Source organism: Acomys russatus, unplaced genomic scaffold (assembly GCF_903995435.1).
Source record: "Acomys russatus unplaced genomic scaffold, mAcoRus1.1, whole genome shotgun sequence".
In the NCBI taxonomy this organism is placed as follows: Eukaryota; Metazoa; Chordata; class Mammalia; order Rodentia; family Muridae; genus Acomys; species Acomys russatus.
The window spans coordinates 73,796-95,177 of record NW_026131643.1 but is presented as its reverse complement, the minus strand read 5'-3'; the positions used below and the strand labels follow the sequence as shown (position 1 = coordinate 95,177).

Below are 21,382 nucleotides of genomic sequence, written 5' to 3'. Positions count from 1 at the left end.
ATTATGACATAAGGAGAACACAGTTCCCAACTCATACAAGGTAAGTGTTGGGCAGGCATTGCAAGACACAGTGGCAGATGACGTATCTGTGAGATATGTGAACTAGGGGTCTGTTGAATCCCAAAGAATTTTTTAGGGGCAAATTTTACTTTATCACAGTTTAAGCATATGTGTAATATCAGAAATCAATGTTTTATGAGGACTAGTGGGAGGACAGCAATGAACTTCTTCACTTTCTGCCTCAAAGGTCAGTTACTGTCAACACTTTTTGCTTTTCTTCCTGTGCTGGGGATTGAACCCAGGGCCTTGTTAGTGGTAGGCTGGTGCTCTATCCTTCAGCCACACCTCCAGCTCATTTGAGTAGTAGCTGACTGAGTCTAGGAATTGACCTCCTTATCTATTGTCATTATGGAGAGTGAAGGCGTAACTCCCTTTGTCCACTGGACAGCAGTGTTTTCCAGTTATACAATTTTTATGCATGGTCAATATTTGCTGTGTAGAATGGAGTAACTAAGTAGAATTTTATAGCTGAGCCCTGCAGTGCTCTATGCATTCCTTAAAGTTGGGAATTGTATGTATTTTCCCTTTGTTTGGGCTTCAACACTTTTATCCCTATTTCAATCCAAACTCATCTGTTACCTTTATGTCGCCCTGTCATGTCCAGGCACAGTGGCAGCATTTGCTTAAAGAAATCCCCAGGAATCTTCTCACACACCTGTAACCTGTCAAGCTCCGCCCATTACCCTGGGGTCTTAACCTGCCTCTCTTAGTTGGAATCTGTTTCCTCAGTCTGCTCCTTCATCTGGCTTGAACTCAGCCCCCCATTGCTGTCTTGTCTTTTCTTTCTTTCATTCCTTTGAGATAAGGTCTCACACAGCCCAGGCTCGCTATGTAGCTAAGAACAGCCTTGAACTTCTGGCCCTGCTGTGTCTACCACCCAGTGTTTGCAGGTGTGAGCCACCAAGCATGGTTCATGAGATTCTGGAACTAAAACTCAGGGTTCTGTGCTTGACAGATGAGCAGTCTGCCACTGAGCTGCATCCCCAGCCCCTTCCAGTACATTCATGAAAAGATGATGCAGGAGGTGAACTTTTGTTTTGCATACATGTAGTTGTGTGTGTGTGTGGTGTGTGTGCACGTGCATGCGTTTAGGGGTGTAGGCACATAATTTTTCCTCAGAATTATTAAGACATTGCTCAGTTTTCTGTGGGTTTTGATGCTGCTGTTACTTAGTCTAAAAACATTTGATTCCAATTGTATATGCTTTGGGGTGTTCCTTTTCCCTCCCCTTTTATTTTGTCATATTAGTGGGGTCTTACAAAAAAAGGAAGAAGCAGAGGCAGAGGCAGGTGGATCGCTGTGAGTCTGAGGCCAGCCTGGTCTACAAAGAGAGTCCAGGACAGCCAAGGCTACACAGAGAGACCCTGTCTCAAACAACAAAAACAAAACAAAACAAAACAAACAAACAAACAAAACAAGAAAGGGAAGAGAATACTAAGCCAAGTCAAAGAACATTTTTGGAGGTATTTTGAGGACAACCTCAAGTATGGGATGTCATTGCTCAGAAGTCTGATCTCTCTAAAGAGCGTTGTGGCACTCTGTAGCCAGCAGTCAGCTGGTGGGACATCTATAGTTCCTTGGGAATGGCGTGTTCATGTGGCACATAGATAATAGGGTGTGATGACATCAGTGTGAGAGAGATCACTGATTACCTCGCTTCATGTGCACACTCTCAACAGCCCTGGCAGGGGCGTCCATCTTCTTTATAGAGGAGGGCGGTGTAGCTCATGCAAGTTACTTAACTTGAGCACAAATTGTAAATAGCAGAGCCAGAAGAGCACAGAGGTCTGCTTGACCCCAAACCCATCCTCTCCCACAGAACCTCCTGCAGTCAGGGGGCGGGGCTGCCATGGAAGGCTTCAGCATCTTCTGCAGGCACCTTGTAGAAACGGATCACTCATGTCCAACTCTTTCTTCGTTTCAGATACTGACCCAAGCCGAGTCTCGCAGCCTAAGGAAACTTCATCGCCAACGGACACAGCAGAAGCAGGTCAGGTAGTGGATCCAAAGCGGGGTCCTCAGGAAGCTCAGCAGACGAAAGTCCAGGTGCTGGAGGAGAAGGTTGTCCGGCTCACCAGGATGGTGCTGGACCTCCAGTCCTCCGTGGCGGGACTGAAGGAGAACCTCAGACACACCGTCCAGGAAGATGGCAGCAAGGGGCCAGCCTCCTGGCTTGGCCACCTGCGCCCGCAGCCAACCCCTGACGGAGCCTTCGGCGTGGGAGATGCAGAGCTGAGCCAGCCTCCTGGAGTCCTCAGCAGCAAGGAATCCGGCGGCATGAAGGACATCAAGTCTGAGTTGGCCGAAGTCAGAGACACACTGAAGACCAAGAGTGACAAGCTGGAGGAGCTGGATGGGAAGGTGAAGGGCTACGAAGGGCAGCTCAGGCAGCTGCAGGAGGCTGCCCAGGGCCCCACGGTCACCATGACGACCAACGAGCTGCACCAGGCCTACGTGGATAGCAAGATAGACGCCCTGCGGGAGGAGCTCATGGAAGGCATGGACCTGAAGCTGGCCGACCTGAAGAACACGTGTGAGTACAAGCTGGTGGGCCTCCAGCAGCAGTGCGACGACTACGGGGGCAGCTACCTGGGGGTGATAGAGCTGATTGGGGAAAAAGAGGCGAGCTTGAAAAAAGACATCGCCGACCTTCGAGCCCAGCTGCTGGACCCGTCAGCCCAACCAAGTTGCTGCAACGGTCAACGGAACGGTGGTGGTGATTTTGGCCAACAGATCAAGGCACTGGACCAAAAAATTGAGAGAGTCGCTGAGGCCACCAGGATGCTGAACGGGCGGCTGGACAACGAGTTTGACCGCCTCTCCGTTCCAGAGCCAGATGCAGACTTCGACGCGAGATGGAGCGAGCTGGACGCGAGGATCAACGTGACGGAGAAGAACGCGGAAGAGCACTGCTTTTACATCGAGGAGACCCTTCGGGGGGCCATCCGTGGTGAGGCGGATGACTTGAGGAAGCTTCTCGATCAGAAAATCCACTCCCTGGAAGACCGTCTGGGGGTTGTCCTGCACGTGGACAACAGCTCCGACGTAGAGCTGACACCTGCGGGCCCAGCCTTGCCACGGCAGCCAGGGGCAGGGAACGAACAGGTCCTGATGGAGTTGAGCCACCTGAGAGACAAAGTACAAGTGGTCGAGGACATCTGCCTGCAGAGCTTGCCTCATGGAATTGATGGCGCACTGCCTAGTGGTGAGGACCTCACCCATGTCAGCCTCAGCCTTCTGGAGTCCCTCAACGATACGATGCACAGGCAGTTCCAAGAAGCAGGCCGCGGCATCCAGGAACTCCGAGAGGACCTCAGCGCCCTTCGTTCTCAACTAAATCACTCAGAATGCAAGGGCGCTTGTTTGCAGAATGGAGTAAGTGACAGCAGAGCAGGTGACAGTGCCGAGGCAAGTGGATTTACTAAGACAGGGGAGCAGGAGAGGACAGTGGGGGATGCGGCTCCATGCTGCAGCCAGCTGGAGGAGCGCTGGCAGAGGCTGCAGAACCAAGTGCTGGCTGAGCTGGACACGTGCAAGGAGAGTGCTCATGGGGTCCAGAGTGGGGTGTCTGCGGTCGAGGGCAGGGTGGCCCAATTGGAGCAGACCTGCAGCAGGCTGGATGCCATCTCGGGGGCGCTGCAGAGGATCAAGGAGGGGCTGGGCAAGCACGTGGGCAGCTTGTGGAACTGCGTCCGCCAGATGAACGGGACGCTCAGGTCACATTCCAGAGACATCTCTGGCCTCAAGAACTCCGTACAGCAGTTCTACAGCCATGTTTTCCAGATTTCTACAGACTTGCAAGATCTGGTCAAATTTCAGCCGTCAGCAAGTAAGTGGATTGTCGGCCTCATTCTGTCGTATGTGTTTGCAGCATGTGGTTGAGCTGCAGTTTGGATGGTTTTGGAAGCTACATTAGTGCTTCCCTGAATATGATTCATAGATCAGTGACAGTTCATGAATCAGGAGCAGTAAGCCAACGGTGGGGATATAGACCAGGCTGGGATGTAGCTTAGCTGGTAGAGGTGCTTGCCTGTGGCATGAAGTTTGAGGTCAGTTCCAGCACCAGGCCGAGGGACATGTGGCAGCTCAGGGTTATAATCTTAGAACTTGGGAGGAGAAGGCAGGAAGATCAGAAGTTCAAGGCCAACATAGATTACATGAGACCCTGTCTCAAAACAAAATGCACACACACACACACACACACACACACACACACACTCACATGCACCCATATGCATGCACTGCTCACACTTGCATGCACACATGCACACACATATGCAGACACATGCACATGCACACACACACACCAGGAACTTCTAAGATAATATAATTTCATGACAGCATTCGAGCACATGACCTGTGCCTTATAAAAGTTTGCAACACATAGCAAAAGGAAAATCTAATTCAGCACAGACAGACGGCAAAGAGCTGGTGATCTGTGCTACATACTGAGGATGGGTAAGGGGCCGAGTTCTGGCCTAGGGGCTTGGGGCAGTGTGTGTTGCCCTAGCCTGTGCTGGGAGAATTCCCTCATGCTAACCCACTTCCTTCTATCCCAGCATCACATTTTGGGCTGTTATCATCTTTGTCACCATCATTTCAATCCCCCAAAGTTCAGTTCAGCCATGGCACACATAGGGTGACACCATATTATGTACCTAGATACAGACAGGACAGTGGCCGGAAGCAGTTGGGGGGCAGGTGACCTAGGAAGCTCAGCCATAGTGCTAGGAGCCGTGCTTACTGCAACACAGACACACATCAAGTGTTGAGGCTCGTAGGCAGCGAGAGTCTCTTGAGAGTTATGAGGAACATACTCCATGAGTGTTAGTTTTACTGTAAGTCTTGAAGGATAAAGGTGCCCTCGTCTGATCTTCATTTTTCCACAGCCCCAGGAAGAGGTCGGCCCTTTCTAATTGGGGACAAGAGAGAGTCTGTGACTTAGTCAGGTTGACTATGGCTGTGACCGGAGCAACTCAAGGAGGGAGGGTTTGCCTCACACTTCATATCACTGCTCATCATCGAAGGAGGTCAGGACGGTAGCTCCAGCAGGGCAAGAATCTGGAGGCAGGAGCAGATGCAGAGGCCATGGAGGGGTGCTGCTCACTGGTTTGCTCCTCATGACTTGCTTTCTTAAGAACCCAGGACCACCAGCCCAGGGATGGCTCCACCTACAATGGCCTGGGCTGCCCCCCATAACTAATTTAAAAAGTGGTTACAGGTCTGCCCACAACTCGATCTTAATGGAGGCATCACTTCCCTTGCTATTAAGCAGATTATTTTTCTCAGAGCATATAATCTAAATACAGTTTCCCCTCCCTGTATTCCTTTCAGTCCCCACTCCCACCCGGATCCACTCACTTAAAAAACAGGCACCTAAGAGGTAACAACAAAATAAAATACAATATGATAAAGCAAAAACCGTCATATTGAAGTTGGACAAGGCACACCAACAGAAAAATAAGAGCCCCAAGAGAAGGCACGGGAACCAAGAGACCCACCCACTCACACATTCAGGGTTCCTAACAAAATAGTAAACTGAAAGGTACAGTGTGAATGCAGAGGACCTGGTGCAGGCCCTGTGGTTGCTGCTTCAGTCTCTGAGTTCATATGAGCGTTGCTCAGTCATTAGAGGGCCTTGCTCGCCTGGTGTCCTCCAGGGCGATGGCGCTGGATCTATTTGCATTCTTCTACATGTAGCCATGCAGCTTAAACAGCACCATTTATTGAAGATGCTGTTTTTTTTTTTTTTTTTTTTTTACAGTGTGTATTTCTGGCCTCTTTATAAAAAACAAGGTGTCTAAAGCTGTGTGAGTTCCTGTCTGGATCTTCAGTTCAATTCAGTTGAACAGTGTCTCTGTTTCTATGTCAATGCCACGCTGTTTTTAGTACTGCAGCTTTGTAGCATAGCTTGAGATCAGGAATGGGTGGTACCTCCCGTGGTTCTTTTATTGTTTAGGATTGTTTTAACTATTCTGGGTGTTTTGTGTTTGCTATGGCCTTTCAAGATCTGTGAAGAATTGCGTAGGAATTTTGATGGGGATTGCATTGAATCTGTAACTTGCTTTTGGTAGGATGGCCATTTTACTATGTTAACCCTACTAATACATGAGTGTAGGAGATCTTTGTGTATTCTGTGTCTCCTTCAGTTTCTTTCTTCAAAGTCTTCATCATATGAGTCTTTCACTGGCTTGGTTAGAGTTACCCCAAGATATGTCATATTACTTGAGGCTATTATGAGAGGTGGTGTTGCCCTGGTTTCTCATTCTGCTTGTCATTTGCATATAGGAGGGCCACTGATTTGTGTGAGTTAATCTTGGATCTAGCTACTTTGCTGAACGTGTTTATCAGCTGTAGGAGTTCTCTGCTGGAATTTTTGGGGTCACTTATGAAAACTATCATATCATCTGTGAATAGCAATACTTTGACTTTTTTCTTTCCAGTTTATATCCCCTTGGTCTCCATCTTATTGATTATTGCTCTTATAGTCTTACTGATCTATTTAAGACTATAATAAACCTATTAAGATCAATAATCTTATTGATCTATTTGAGACTTCAAGTACCACATTGAATAGGCATGGAAAGAGTGGACAGCCTTGTTTCTGATTTTAGTGAAACTACTTTGAGCATCTCTCCGTTTTAGTTGGTATTGGCTGTGGGCTTGCTGTAAACTGCAGAGGCATTTTCTTAATTGAAGTTTGCTCCTCCCAGATGACTTCAGCTTGTGTCAAGTTGACATAAAATTAGCCAGCACATGCTGACAGAACACCTTCTGTGTACCAGCATGGTACATACACACACACACACACACACCACACACACACACACCACACACACACAGACACACACCCACACACACCAAACACACACAGACACACACATACCACACACACACACACAGACACACACACACACACAGATACCCCACATGGATGGCAAAGTTTAGAGAGGGAAATGTGCGCTGTTCCATAGCTGGCAGGTGGAGATGGGATGGGGCCTATGCAAAAGTCACTGTGTTGCCACACAGCCCTCAGCTTTGTGTGTCTCCCAGAGTGGAATGCAGACTTCCAGGGCCCCTGAAAACTCGTGTGGTCCAGGAAAGCCATTTCTCAATGTCCTCTTTCATTGACTTTCTCTTCTCTTGTCCTCCCCTCAGGCCTCGCTCACTCTGAGTGACAAAGGGCTGTGCTACACAGCTGAGCCTTCCTGGCTTCCAAGAGCCTGCGCTAATTTCTGACTAGGCCCCCACTGAGGAGGAGCTCTGGAGGGCCAAGGCCAGGTCTTGGCACCTCTTGAGGTGTGGGGAGAGTTCATGGCAGCCATGTGATATGCGCTGGACTCTGTCCTGGAGCATGGCGCTCATTTTGTAGATAAAGAGTCACCAGGGCCAAGCAGGGCTGTGAGCTGGCTTAGTTGTCTGCAGCACGCAGCCCCCACCTCAGCTCTCTCAAGCCCCTGTATCTCTGGAATGTAGAGTTAAAGTCACGAGTCCCGCGTTCACAGGGCAATAGTCTCTTGTGGTCGAGATGTTGTCTGGACTCTGCATTACAGTAACAGATGCAGCCAGATATTTCCAGTTAATTGGCAGTGCCGGACAACGTGGGAATCTGAGTCCATTCTAAGGCTCTTTTATGTGGATCTAGAGAAGGGTAGCTCTGGAGACGATGTGGTTTCCTTGCACCGCCCTTCAGATTGGGGTCTTGCTGTGAATGCAGACTGGGTGGGCTTGGGAGCTTGTAACTGAGAGGAGCCAAAAATAAGTGTCCCCTGACCTCCAGAGCCCCTAGGCTCAGGGGACCTGAAACCTTGGAGTGAAGTCACACCTCAACCAACCAAGACAACAGAAGATCCGCTGAGCACTGACTGTGTGTGAGGCTCTGTGAGGGGCGCAGAGATCACAGGTGCCATCCTTCCCCACAAAGCATCCTCAGGTCTACGGAGAGAGTGCAGTCTGTACTCAGTGAAGGAGGGGGTGTTAAAGTACAGTGGGGTGTGGGCTGTGCAGAGATCTGGCTCTCAACTCACGACCTCTCAGTGCGCCCCTTGCACGAGGTGGTGGCTTAGCGTGTGGCAAATATGAATAAAATAAAGCCTGTCAGGGAGCCAGACAAAGAGGTCACAGGAATTGGCTGTCCCCTGGCCTCAGCCCGAGGGCTTCTCAAAGGAAGAAGCCGTAGGGCTGAGCCCCAACCATAGGCAATTGACTACTGAATCTAGTTGAGAAAGATGTCAGAGTAAGTAGTGAGGTGAGAGGATGAGAGAAACTTCTAGAAGAATGTGTACAGGTAACTGAGAAGTGGGTGGAAATCAAAATGCAGGAAGAGGAGGCATCTGGGGGAAGAGTTTGGTGTGAGAGGGTGTTATTTCTTGCTCTGTAATCTCCTACCTTCATCTCGGTGGTTGGTGGTCCTGGGTCAGGAGCTTGCACAGGGCTAGGCTCTCTGTGTAATGTCAGCCTGAGTCACTTACCCACTTGGCTGTGTTCTGTGCTCAGCAGGAAGCTTTGGGTCCATGTGGGCCACAGGCCTGGAGTCTTGGCAATCCTCCACGCTGCCCTCTCCCTGTGTGTCCATGGTCTAACTTACAACATGGTAGCCAGCTTACAGAGGGAAAGCAAAGCTGAAGTCTCTAACCAGAGTCAGCTCCGAGTCACTTCTGCCGTATTTATTCTATCCTAGCAAACCAGCCTGTGAATGGTTAACTTGGTTGTTGTGTTGGGAGGCATAGAGTTGCAGTGGTGAAAGGCAGCCCAGGGGAGGGGGTGAGGACCAGGCTTAAAGTATAGGCCGGCTGCATGCCAGGGATGCTCTCCTCTTGGCTGCATGTCAGGGATGCTCTCCTCTCGGCTGCATGTCAGGGATGCTCTCCTCTCGGCTGCATGTCAGGGATGCTCTCCTCTCGGCTGCATGTCAGGGATGCTCTCCTCTCAGCTGCATGTCAGGGATGCTCTCCTCTCGGCTGCATGTCAGGGATGCTCTCCTCTCGGCTGCATGCCAGGGATGCTCTCCTCTCAGCTGCACGCCAGGGATGCCCCTGCTCACAGGTCATGCTCTTGGAAGGCTCCATGGAGTGGGCTGAGCTACCCAGCTGGCCTCAGTTGGGGTCTTTCCTGTAGCCCATCAAGGCATGTGCTCTTACCTGGGGCTTAAGTACGGTTTATATGCAAACACTATGTTCATATATACACACATACACATATATGGACATATACATGTGTATAAGTGTGTACATATATACACATATATACATATACAAATACACACACACACATATAAATGGATACACAATTTCTGAAAGATTAACAACTATGTAATTATAATAATAATTACTATTATTATTTAGACCAGACTCTGTCTTGAGATTCTGGGGTCACTAACCCTGGGGTTGCAGGGTTCATTACTCTTGACTGCAGCTCTCCTGACTCCTTACGTTTCCATGCATTAATTCATGCTTCATTCATTCAGTCTCTTCCCTGGATCCTAGTCTGGCCTTGAGCTCATGATAATCGGCCTACCTCAACCTCCTGAGTTCCTAGGTCACAGCACCTCCACGCCCAATTCAGTAGTTGACTTAGCAGATCTCTCCTTAGCTATGTCCTGTCCCAGCCGTCACGAATCTGGCACTCTGGAGGAAACAGAGAACCACCGTGCTAGTGGAGAGCTGACTTTGGTGCCTTGAGGAAAGATGGAACATGGCAGGCAGAGAATGGGAGGCAAGGGTTTGTTTTAGCTGGTCAGGGAGGGCTGGGCCATGGAGACGACACTTGAGATACTGAGACACTGAGGACACAGAGCCCGAGCCTGGGCTGCAGGATGGTCCGCCTCCTGCCTGAGCTTGAGCTGAGTCTCACGGGAGCTAGCACTTCTCTAACTCATGACAGCGGAGGGGAGATGCTGGGGTTGAGGAACGGAGATGTTGCTGTGGTCAGAGACGTCTTTTGTCATGGTTCCAGGAAGAGACAGCTCTGCCTAGATACAAGCACAGACAGCCTTTCAACATCCTGCGGTGAGGATGTGTGGGTGTGGTTCTCAGTTGGTGGCTCCTGCTCTTGTCCCCAGGGAATCCCTCCTCTGGAATTCTGTTATACCACAGACTTAAGAATCCTATTTTTATCAAGTTCCCTACGGTAAGCCGGTAAGCTGTAGCAGTGGAAATGCACAGACTGGTGAAGTGCTGAGCCATAAAGTCTGGCTGCGGCTGGTGGCCTGCCAGGAGTGTCCTGAAAGGCTTCGGCCATGAGCTTGAAACCTACTGAGTTTGGGGGCAGCTTAGGTCCAAGGTACAGCAATGGACTATCAGAATTCTGTGAACTTGCATAAATGAGATGACTACGCATGCCAGGCAGTCAAAACGCATAGGCAGCTCTTCCCTGGGGCATCTGGTTTTATTTACACCCTAGTTGCTGTAGGTAGCAGCTTTTATTCATCAAATTTTGAATTTTGGGTCTGGAGCGATGGCTCAGCAATCAAGAGCATGCTTGGCTCTTACAGAGGATGGAGTTCAGTTCCCAGAACCTACATGGGGGTGGGGGGGGCAGGGATCTTATAGCCTGCTTTGACTTCGGCTCTAAGGGGGTTCCTACACCTCTGGCTTTTTCAGGGACCCCTCTATTCATATGCACACACGTGCACACAAACACAACCACGTGTAGACACACACACACATACACAATTTAAACAGTAATAATGTTAACCAAATTTCACATTTGAGCAGAGGTATTCTAGAACAGCTGCCACATGGGCACATGTGTGGGCTCTGTGTAAGTTTCTAAGACATGGGTGACCTGGGGATCCATTCAGCAGGGGCTAAGTGAGCCCTGGGAACTGTTTGTCAAAATAAAAAGCCACTTCCCGATTGGTCCTAGAAGTGGAAGAAAAAGTCACCTCACAGTGGCTGGGCAAGCAGAGGCACACAAGGAAAGGGGCGACCAGAGTCGGGTGAGGCAGATAAACTCCCAACTTTAACACCACAGCACTAAACACAAGGTCAGCCACGTGAGTGAGGCCCCTTATGGGCTCTGTGGTGTTCCAGATTTTTACTATTTTTAGCCTCTTTGTTGTACAGGGGTAGAACCTGAAGCCTTGCGTGTGCCCAGCAAGCCTGTGCCATGGAGCCACACCCACAGCCAATGTCAGTCACTGATGTGTCTCCCTTCATAGCTCCTTCATATAAATGTTAGGATTAACCATGAACTGATCTTTTATAAACTTCAAGGGAGGCTGGCCCCGCCCTCCCCTCCTCACCCGCTCCTTGCTGCTGTGGGATTGAGTAGTGCAAAGGGCTTTAATTCTGATGTTGCTGCAGAGAGTAACATGCATGAAACAGCTGTTCCGGGATTCCTGTTTTCACTGGTTTGGACCAAGCAGAAATTAGATCCTCGAACACGTTTTGCCCTTCAGTTCTAGTCCGTGGGTTTCACTGTCTTCATGTCTGACTTCTCTTCTACTGGCGTGGCCACAGGGTGTCTGTCACTGAGAGTCCCTTCAGTGTCCGTCCTCTGTGATGTAACTTGGGATATTTCTTTTCATCTAACACAAACAGGAAACCCAAGAGAGTGGCACGCTCAGAGTGGGCTTTCTTCCTCCCATGCTATCAAGAGAACAGTTGAGATCGTGTGATAGTAGCCTGTGAGATCTGAGGGGCCTTTCACTTGCTCACCAGCTGCCACCTCATGGCCAGGCCTGTCTTGCTGTCACCTCTCCACCTTCGGGCAAGGAGGGACAGTAACTGGGGTAACTCTGGAATTCAGGAGTCCATGTTTCTGAGTACCAACCCTTCTCTTGCTCCTGGCTGTAATGGTAGAGGCTTTCCCCAGGCCTCGGGCCCTGTTGCTTGTGGGAGCATTGCATGTTTATCGCTTAGCATTTTTGTAGAGTCACAGTTTGATGGACTTACTTTACATTTTATATTTAAATTTTAATTATTAAAATGATGGGGAGGGAGGGGAGAGTGCACACCACAGCATGCACATGCAGGTCAGAGGTCAAGCTTTGTGTTTTCCTCAGTCACTTTCCACTTTTTTAATTGTTAATTTTTATTTATTTATTTATTTAATTTTAGGTTTTTTGAGACAGAGTTTCTCTGTGTAACAGCCCTAGTTGTCCTAGACTGTTGTAGACCGGCCTGCCTCTGCCTCCCGAGTGCTGGGATTAAAGGCGCGTGCCACCACGCCTGATTTATCTTTAAGAATCATATGTCAGTTGGTATGTGCACATGAGCGCAGATGCCCCCAGACACTAGAAGCGTCAGGCTTCTGGCGCTGCGGTTGCAGGTGCTTGTGTGCCACCTAACATAGGTGCTGGAAACTGATTTGGGTCTCTTCAAGGGCTCCCTACACTTTTCACCAAGGCATCTCTCCAGCCTTTCTCCCTTTTGAGGCAGTGTCTCTCACCAAGCCTGGAACTCAATTCCTCAACTTGCCAACAGCTCCAGGGACCCAGCTGTCTCTGCCTCTGTGTGTGTGTGCCTCTGAACCTCGCTTTCTGCAAGAGCGGGTGCTGAGATCTGAACTCAGGTCATCAGACTTGCACAGCAGGTCTGTAAGACTACTGAAGGCCATCATCTCCTCCATTCAGTCCTGTTTAAAATTTCAGTTCTGAGCAAATGCTAGATACAGGGACAGCAGACATTACCGCCAGTCTTGACATCCATGACGTGTGCTGACAGGTGTCTAATTCTGCTGGATGACAGGAGAGGGACGCTGCAGAGTCTGAGCTGGGAACTAAGGAGGGTTTTGCTGGCTCCCCACAGCGAGACCTGGGACCCTGGGAGGCAAACCCTAACTGTAACAGGCGGGTTTCCCTTCTTGTAGTCTTTTCTGTGACTAGACATTCCCCAGCAGCCAGGCACTTAACCGACGCCTCCTATGACTCTTGCCACCAGCTCAGCCCCTTCACCCCAGGGTACCGAGGCAGCAGACAGAAACCTAGACTCCCGTGGATAGATGGTGTCAGCTCAGCTGAAGACACCCATCGTAGCACTCCAGCCTCCTCAGAAGCCTTGTCTTAGTAGAGGCAAACCCTGCCTTTCAATTAGCCCTCCCTTATTTCGAGATAGTCCTGCTCTGTAACCCTGGCTGGTGTGGAGCTCACTATATGGCCCCATATTGGCCTCAAATTCATAGTAATCCTCCTGTCTCAGTTTCCCACGTGCAGAGATTATAGGCATGAGCTGCCCATAAAACTTAATCGGAGCTTTGGAGGGCAGGGCAGAGCCACCCAGGGAGTGGACCTTCCTCTTCCTCTCCCCTCCTGGTGCTGCCTGTTGGCAGCTATGCACTCATTTCCCCAGGTGCAGGAAGACCTCACTTTCTGACTGAGATGTGTGTGCACTCAGGGAGCTCGCTCTGTCTGGATGAACAGAGTGCTGCCTGGCCTTTCGTTAGGACTTGGTAATAATTATCTGTGGAAAACATGTGACACTGGGTGGGCCCCAAGCTGAATCAGACCCAGCCTTTTCACTGTTGTCTGCTTTGAGCTGGCTGGCAGTCTCCCAGCATGCAGCTTTGCTCATCCCTGAGCTCTGCCTTTTTCCCCTTGGAAATTTCTTTACTCAAACAAGATTTTACATTCTTTAGTCAGCCTGGTGTTGAAGGAATTGAATTGAAGAGAGTCGCCATGGTCCTGTGTAACCGAAACTGTCCAAGTAAAACCCCAGACTGGCAGTGATATTTGGAGGGCAGAATTAGGGTTCCCAGTGACCTGGCTGGACGGTAGCAACATCAAACTTTTAGAGCCTCTGTCTTGGTGTCACGTACTAGGCCCTAAGCCAAGTCGTGAGGACCAGTGAAGGTGTGCATGTCCACCCAGCTGTGGGATAGAAGACAAAAATCAAAAGGGGCCCAAATTGCTTCTGAAACAAGATTGCCCAAGCCCTACTGGGTAGATCCCGGAAGGTTTCACAGCGGAGCTGGTGCTTGGACTAGACTGCAGGCGTGGGTGCAGCAAAGGCACCAACTTATGGAGCTTGGGTGAGAGCTTGGCACTAGTTATGGAGGCAGGAACCGGAGAGCAGAGGAGATGCAGTTAGTTTTATGGCAGTAGAAAACTAGTGGCTTTTTAATTAGTGGCTTTTTAATTAGGTATGTGAATTGTCGAAACTATTTCACGCACCTTCTATTCCCTCTTCCCCTTCTCCGTTGCTGTAACAGTGTTTAATTGTATATGATTTATACATATGTGTGGAGGTTAGAGGTCAAGTCCAAACATCTTGTCACTTTCCACCTTCCTTTAAAAAAAAGTTCTTGTGTGTGAATGGTTGGTTTACCTGCATGTATGTCAGTGATGTGTACGTACACACACAACACCACACACACACACACACAACACACAGTGCTCGATTGGCTCATGCCCTTTCAGGAAAAAAAAAAAAGTCCATATTTATAAGGGGTTGGGGAGAAGTCCCAGGAACTCATGTAGGTGCAGGTAGGTGTGGAGGAGTGGCTTACAGGCTCAGCCTCAAGACAGGGCATCCTCCCGCTCCCCGGGGCCAGCTAGCCAGTGAGACTGAGCCGTAAGTCTGACCTGAGAACCGGCCTCAGTGAATAGCGAGGGGCCACTAAGGACAGTTCAATGACATCAACCTCTGGCCCTAGTGTCCTTCACGCCTACAGAACACACCATCCGTGAACATCACGTGTAGGAAAAGTGAAAATAGAGTATGTATGTGAGGAAACGGGCTGTGTGCTTCCAACAGTCCCTCAGCACATCATTTCTCTTATTATAAAATATACCCAGATTTTCTTCTGGAACTGCTGCTTCCTGGTCCAGGCTTTCCATCTATGTCTCCCTTCCTCACTTTTATCCTAGGACAACCTTCAACCTTCGTCCTGTTTAAGACCCTCAGTGCTTTTTCATGGTTTCCTCCTTGTTTCCGTGGGACACATGCCCCTGTAGCTTTTAAGAAAAAAATGCTTGTGACAGTTTTTTAGTTTTTTTCTGGGAGGTTTCAATAGTGGAGGTTGGTGCAGAACTTGTGATCTCCTGCCTCAGGCTCCCGAGGAATGGCAGGACAGTCAAACCATCACGCCGGCTTACTGCCCGCACCTGTGATCGGACTACCCAAGAGAGCTGAAACAGTGATTACCACAACTGTTTTCTGCAGAGCTTGTTCTCCCTTGAAAACTGGTCACAAAGAACAGAGAATTAATTTTGGGGGGTATTCTAGCCACCTGTTCTTGGTTGGAAGGGGAGCATATATTTGATCTACAGTACATATTTTATAGAACTTGAAAGCAACTCTACAGTGGGCCAAAATACAGTGGCTGATGGTGCCTCATTTTAAAGCCCTGGCACACCAGGCATCAGCCTACGGCAGGTTTTCAGATGTATTGTGAGTACACAGCGAAGGCTTGCTGGAATGCTGGTTCCAGGAATGTACTCAAGAGGAAGGAAGGGAGTGGCAGTTCTTGGCTGCGTCATTGTGGTGGCCACCTCAGACAGGCAAAGACGCACGCAGCAGGAGGTTCCTCCGCTCTTGCAAAGTGCCCCCACTGGTGATCTGGAAGTGTGGGCAAGCGGGGGTGCTGCTCACTTAGCGTCAGTGCCAACTGTAGGGGTGGCCAAGGTGTCTTCACAGCAGCCCTTCACACGCCAGCAGCGAGGCCACCAGCCTGGCCTTGAGGCTAGCTTGCCTCAGAGCCTGCAGTGGCATTAGATCCTTGTGGTAATGTGACTCATCTATGACGTGAGCATGCATTGAAAGGACATGGGGTGCTGAAGCCAGAATCATGCTGTTTTGGGGTGTCACCATCTACACCAAGGAGCCCCGCTGTCCTCCCAGCTTTCCCTAGGTGATCTGCAGCAGCTTGACTGTAGTTCCTTCAGAAGATACCAGGCAAGCTGTTCCAAGCTCTGGTACTCTTGTTTGTTTTTTGAGACAGGGTTTCCCTCCGAAGCCTTGGCTGTCCTAGACATGCTATGTAGACCAGGCTGGCCTCGAACTCACAGCGAACTGCTTGCCTTTGCCTCCCGAGTGCTGGGATCAAAGGCAAGCGCCACCACACCCAGCAGCTCTGGTACTCTTTACATCCTGTTGGGGACACGGCCTCAGCTACACAGGCACAGCCTTTTGTAGGTTATCGATTGAGGTCACTGATCAAAGGTCATGGAAGACTTACACTGGAAGCCTAGAGACATTTTAACCCTGTTTTTTTCTTTCTCACCGATAGCAGAGCTGCCCTCAGAAGCAACCCAGGCACCATCTGGGAAGGCTCCACTAGAGTCCAGCAGACCCTCAGAGGAGGCCTCCACTGAGCCACCCCAACTGACCCCACTGCCAGAAGACCCTGCCAGACCACCACAGATAGGCCAGCGGCCAGTGCTGCCCCAGAGGCCCCTCCAGCCACCGCCTCTGCCTGCCTGGCCTGGCCGCCCAGGCCTCCCTTTCCTGCCTGGCTCCAGTGGGGTCAGCATGGAGACTGGGGAGGCTGGGCCTCCGGGCAGAGTGGGCATGTCCGGAAGGGGCCTGCCCCAGGGAGTGGATGGACAGACGGGGCAGGGGCCCGTTCCCAGCTCGGAAGGTTATGCAGGCGCCCCAGGTAGGTCAGTCCTGCAGAAGGCACGGGATGGCAGGCCAAGGCCACCCTAGCCTGTGCCTGCTGGTACGTGTACATGTGCGTGTGGGTGTGCATGCACACATGGGCATGTGGGTCCTGAGTTCCACCTTTAGGGGACAAAGGTCAGAAAGGTAGCTTCCAAAGGGCGTTAAGAGTTCATGTGGCTATCAGAGCAATATGCCTGGTGATGAATGAGAGCAGTGACCCTGACAGAACCGAGCCAGGGACCGACAGCTACCGCAGAAGGGAGAAAGAGTACTGAAAATACCTGTTCAGGATTTGACGTCCACTCTCGTTTCCAGGCTACCCCAGGTCGCCTCCTGTAGCCACCCCAGGTACGTCTCCTCAGAGCCTTGCTCACAGCTGTTCTCCTTGGTGGGCTTTCCTGTTCACTTCCTGCCTCCTCCCCTGGGGCTGCTGGCAGGGTCCAACGCCTGGAGCCCAGCCCTTCCACACCCAGCAGCCCCGTGGTCCTGGCCGCTATGGACTGAGCCGCTAGGGAGGCTGAGAGGGGAGCACTGGGTGGGCTGTGCCCTGTGTGGTCCTGATGCGCAGGCGGCTCCCGCGATGATCTCTTTCCGCACCCAGCAGCAGCCCATCTCGCCTTTCATCCTCCTCATGCTCAGCTTCACTCATGAGCACACTCTAGATCACCCCTTTGAAGCTTTCGCATGCAGCGTGCGTGTCCAGTCCCCCCTGTACAAAGCCTTGGTCTGACAAAGAGCCTCTGGACCTTAGGCAGGAGGCGTGGCTTCCCCAGTGTTCCTTAGCCTCCCAGGAGACAGGCCAGCCCACGCCCACGCTCTTGCCTCTTTCTGCCTTAGGGGTGCCACCTCCTGCCCCGGTGTCCTTTTCAGCTGGTCTTACCCAGAAGCCTTTTCCCAGTGACGGGGGCGTCGTCCTCTTTAACAAGGTGCTGGTGAATGACGGGGACATATACAACCCCAACACTGGTGAGTACCCACATGGAACTCGGCCTTGTCCAGCTCGTGTGCTACGCTGGCCCTCAGAGGCTGGGGAGGACATAAGCTGGCAGTGGCTTGTCACCAAGCCGCCAGCTCTTGGGCTTCACATGCAGGAGGGTAGCACAGGCGGCACCACACACTGCTGCTCTAACTTTAGTGGTTGTTAAAACGGGGCTTATTTTTGATGGCCATGAGCTGGCACTCCGCAGCCACCTCTCTTCCAGCCATGCCCCTGGTTGTCATCAAGCATGCTTTACCCATGAATCCTCAGAGGCTAAGACTCCCTTCACAATCTTGTGTTTATGATAAGCACCCCCCCGAAAAGTGAGGGGATGTGTTCTCTCCAAAAGGGACTGAGCCTGGAGTGCGGGGCCTCGCACAAAGGCAACTTAAACAGTGGACCCTGGAGAGTGTCTGTTCCAGGGAAGCCTGGAGAGCTGCTACGAGCTGTGACAGGACAGCAATCTTCCCCTTCTCCAGCTTGTACTGTCTCATACCTGTCCCTTGGCCATCACCTGATAGTACGGCATGGTCTGTCCTACCACTCAGAAGCATCCAATTCCTCCTAGGCCCATCACTGGCCACTCAGGGCAGTCCTGTCTGGACCGCCGGGCAACCCTCGGAAGCAGGTGGAGCTCCAGCCTTGCCGCTCTCCTTGCTGTTAGCAGCTACTGTTCTCCACGTGGCTATGAACATGGCCTCCACAAGGAGGGGGAGGGTCTTGAGGACCTTCCTGGTAATTTTTAGCTATTCTTTCTACAATTCCTGCCTGCTTACTGTCTGGCTGAGTCACACTGGTTCTGATATGGCAGTTCCATCAAAGTCCCTGGCAGACCTTACAGAAAGAATTCAGGTATCCCAGACAGACTGCCAAACTTTGCTCCAAATCTATGCTTAGAGGTTTGGTGCCAGTGCTGGGGGTTGATTTTGGTTGAGAATGAGGTGACGGTTCCCCTCAGGGGACCACTTGTCTACTCACAGAGGTCGGTGATCTTCACAAGCCAACAGTCACTATTTTCTCATTCCTAGAACTTAGTCTCAATGAGCAGTTGGTACTATCAAGGAAGTTCCAAGGCATCTTGAGCTAAGCTTGTCCCTATCAGACAGGCAAACGAAAGCTTGGCCCAGAACAGGGACCTCTTGAAGAATACAGGAACTATAAACAGAGGTACTATTTAAATAGCAAGCATACCGGAGGGCAGGGTGGACCCAGGCAGACTTCAAGGCCAGACGCTTAGACAGGTAGAGTTTTAGTTTCTAGTTTCATGGCACCATCTGGTTTATGGTTAGGTGTAAAGGCCTGATACCTTCCCCCTCCTGCGGACGGAGCTGTGAATGGTCCATCTCTACCCACTCTTTGCCTCCAGCTCACATGGGTACTGCTGTTAGGTTAGGGGTAGCATGGCTTCTGGCCCAAGTGACTACCACCTACACCAAGAGCCCAGTCTTCTAGATGAGGGGGGGTGTTAGCGTGGATAGCTCACTGTCAGCCTTGTTTTTATCAGCTGTCTCAGGAACTGACTATCTTTTGGGTATACTCAATGAGAAACACCCCAAGAGACATTTGGAACTTAGGAAGGTGGCTTTCAACATAGCAGGGCTGGGTCCTGTCCCCTGTATGCAGGGCGCACACACCATGCACATGGCAGAACTGGGAAGTTGGTCAAACTGGCTGCCTGTCCCACCACGTCTGGGTTGTTTCCTAGCTTGATGTCTTAGCTGGAGAGTCCTAGGGTACTTTTTGGATGTTGCAAGCCCAGGCTGGGGCTATGAAATAAGTCTGCAGCACCAAGGCCACAGTGTGACTGCTCATGTACAGCGGTAGTAGAATGCACCAGGCCCTGGAAAAACAGATGGGGCAGGTGGCACAGTCTGCCTTCTGACCATCCTGACCTCTCTAGGGCATTGGGCGCTAAAACCCAGGAGCCATTAAAGGCACCCTGAAGTGGGCTTGTGTGGGATGGGTCCAAGTTCGTCTACAGCCCAGGGCATGGGCGGTAAAGGCACCACATCAGCTCACCTGTCGCTTGCCTCTTCCTAGGGCTCTTCACGGCCACCATATGAGGGCGCTACCTGATCACAGCCACCCTCACCCCTGACAGCGGATGCCTACGTGGAAGCTGTCCTGTCTGTTTCCAATTGCCAGCGTTGCCCAGCTGCACACAGCGGGTATAGGAGAGGTCCCTGGAGTACCACCATCCTCTGGGGCTGTGCATACTGTGGGGGGCCCAGGCGACTTCCACCTCATTGTGCACTTGAAGGCAGGAGATGGGTCAATGTGGTGGTGACCGGGGCCGATTGGCTTAACACGGACTTGATGAAATGTATTCCACCTTTAGTGGCATGTTCTTGTATCCTTCCTTTCCCACCTCTAGGTTGTAGAAACTCCACAGCTTTAATGTGTTGTTCATGTAATATGAAAGCACTGATCTAGTCCGCTGTGCACAACTCCACCTGCTCCAGGATAAAGGCCTCACCTCATTGTAGAGACTGCCACGGAAGTGACATATGGCTAATGTGGCCCCGTTTTTCTGTCACTCTAAGTCCCCTCAGCTGGAAGCTGGCTTCTCCTGTGCTGCCACTCCTCCAGTCCGGCTCAAGACTCCTGGGTGGGGCCTACTTGGTGCTACCTGTGGAGAGGCTCTTGCTGCTCCCACACGGGCTGAGCCCAGCGCGGCTGGAGAACATGCAGTGGATGTGCTCTCTTCTCTGCACAGAGACGGCTCTAGACACTGATGTGCTGATGTGGCCGTTAACGTCTGGGACTCATCTCTGCTCACCTGGGCCCTGCTACCAAGAGGGATGCAACAGACATTATTTATGAAACGTGGGCTCCTTAAATGACGTGTACGATATAAGTGCAAAGACAGGGAGCATCAATAAAGAGGTCTAAACCACTGTTCCTCTTCTGTCCCCAGTGATCTACGGAGTTATTGGGGGGGAAAACAAACTGGAGCACTTTTTATGGCTGTATAAATTAGTCGCATACGTGCCAGGTCCCAGGCTGTGGACGTTTAGGCTTTGGTAAAGACGTCTGTCCTTCAAGGCCAGGGCCTACCATGGTCCTGTAGCTGGAGAGGGGCTGTTTGGAAGTGGTTAGTTCAGGCTAATGAGCCTGGCTTCCCGTTGCTTCCCTGCGTAGCTCACTGGCAGAGACAGCAGCACTATGAACTCTGGTTCCTAAGCAACAAGAGGCCCAATATAAAACGGATGGCTGACTGGAAACTGAGATCATCTGAGAAGACAAGCCTATTTGGGTCTACGAGGCCTCACACAATCCCCCTTTGCCAGCAGCCCCACAAAGCTATAGGCACACGGCACACTTAGCTCAGGGAGGCTTTTTACTAATGAGGTTTGGGGAAAAACCTGGTCAGGCACAACTGGTGGGAAAGGCAACTCTGGCAGGTCCCTAGTAGAAAGGTGCAGACAGGGTTTTGCTCTTAACAGTTGGCAGAAGAGGCTAAGGCAGTAAAAATAAGTTGGGATTCAAGGGCTGAAAAAAAAAAAAATCACTGATGTCTGGAAGGATGGCCATGAACCACACATTTTAAGAGTTTCACTGTTTCTACAGCTGGCTGCAGAGGTCAGAGTACCCTCGCCTGCCCTAGAAACGACTCACGGAAAAACCCCAAGTAGCAGTCTTTTAGGAAAACCCAACTGGCTCACGCATGTACTCCTACCCTTTCCCCTCAGTCTTCTTGGAAGACCTGACTCAGTGCCAGCGCTCAGCGGCTGGACGGAGCACTTCACGCTGCACAGCCACTGCACCTCCTGACTCAGTGCCAGCGCTCAGCGGCTGA

At 50.9% G+C, this 21,382-nt stretch overlaps 1 protein-coding gene across 1 annotated transcript in view; it reads left to right on the top strand.

Moving 5' to 3' along the window:
* LOC127186347 (EMILIN-2-like) overlaps positions 1-21,382 on the top strand; it is a gene marked incomplete at its 5' end in the record, with an annotated part of 44,954 nt that extends 23,572 nt beyond the window's left edge. Inside the window, 5 exons of the mRNA XM_051142758.1 lie at positions 1,985-3,889; positions 16,231-16,629; positions 16,920-16,952; positions 17,442-17,570; positions 21,276-21,382. Coding sequence (XP_050998715.1) covers positions 1,985-3,889; positions 16,231-16,629; positions 16,920-16,952; positions 17,442-17,570; positions 21,276-21,382 — 2,573 coding nt within the window. The remainder of the gene's footprint in view (positions 1-1,984; positions 3,890-16,230; positions 16,630-16,919; positions 16,953-17,441; positions 17,571-21,275) is intronic.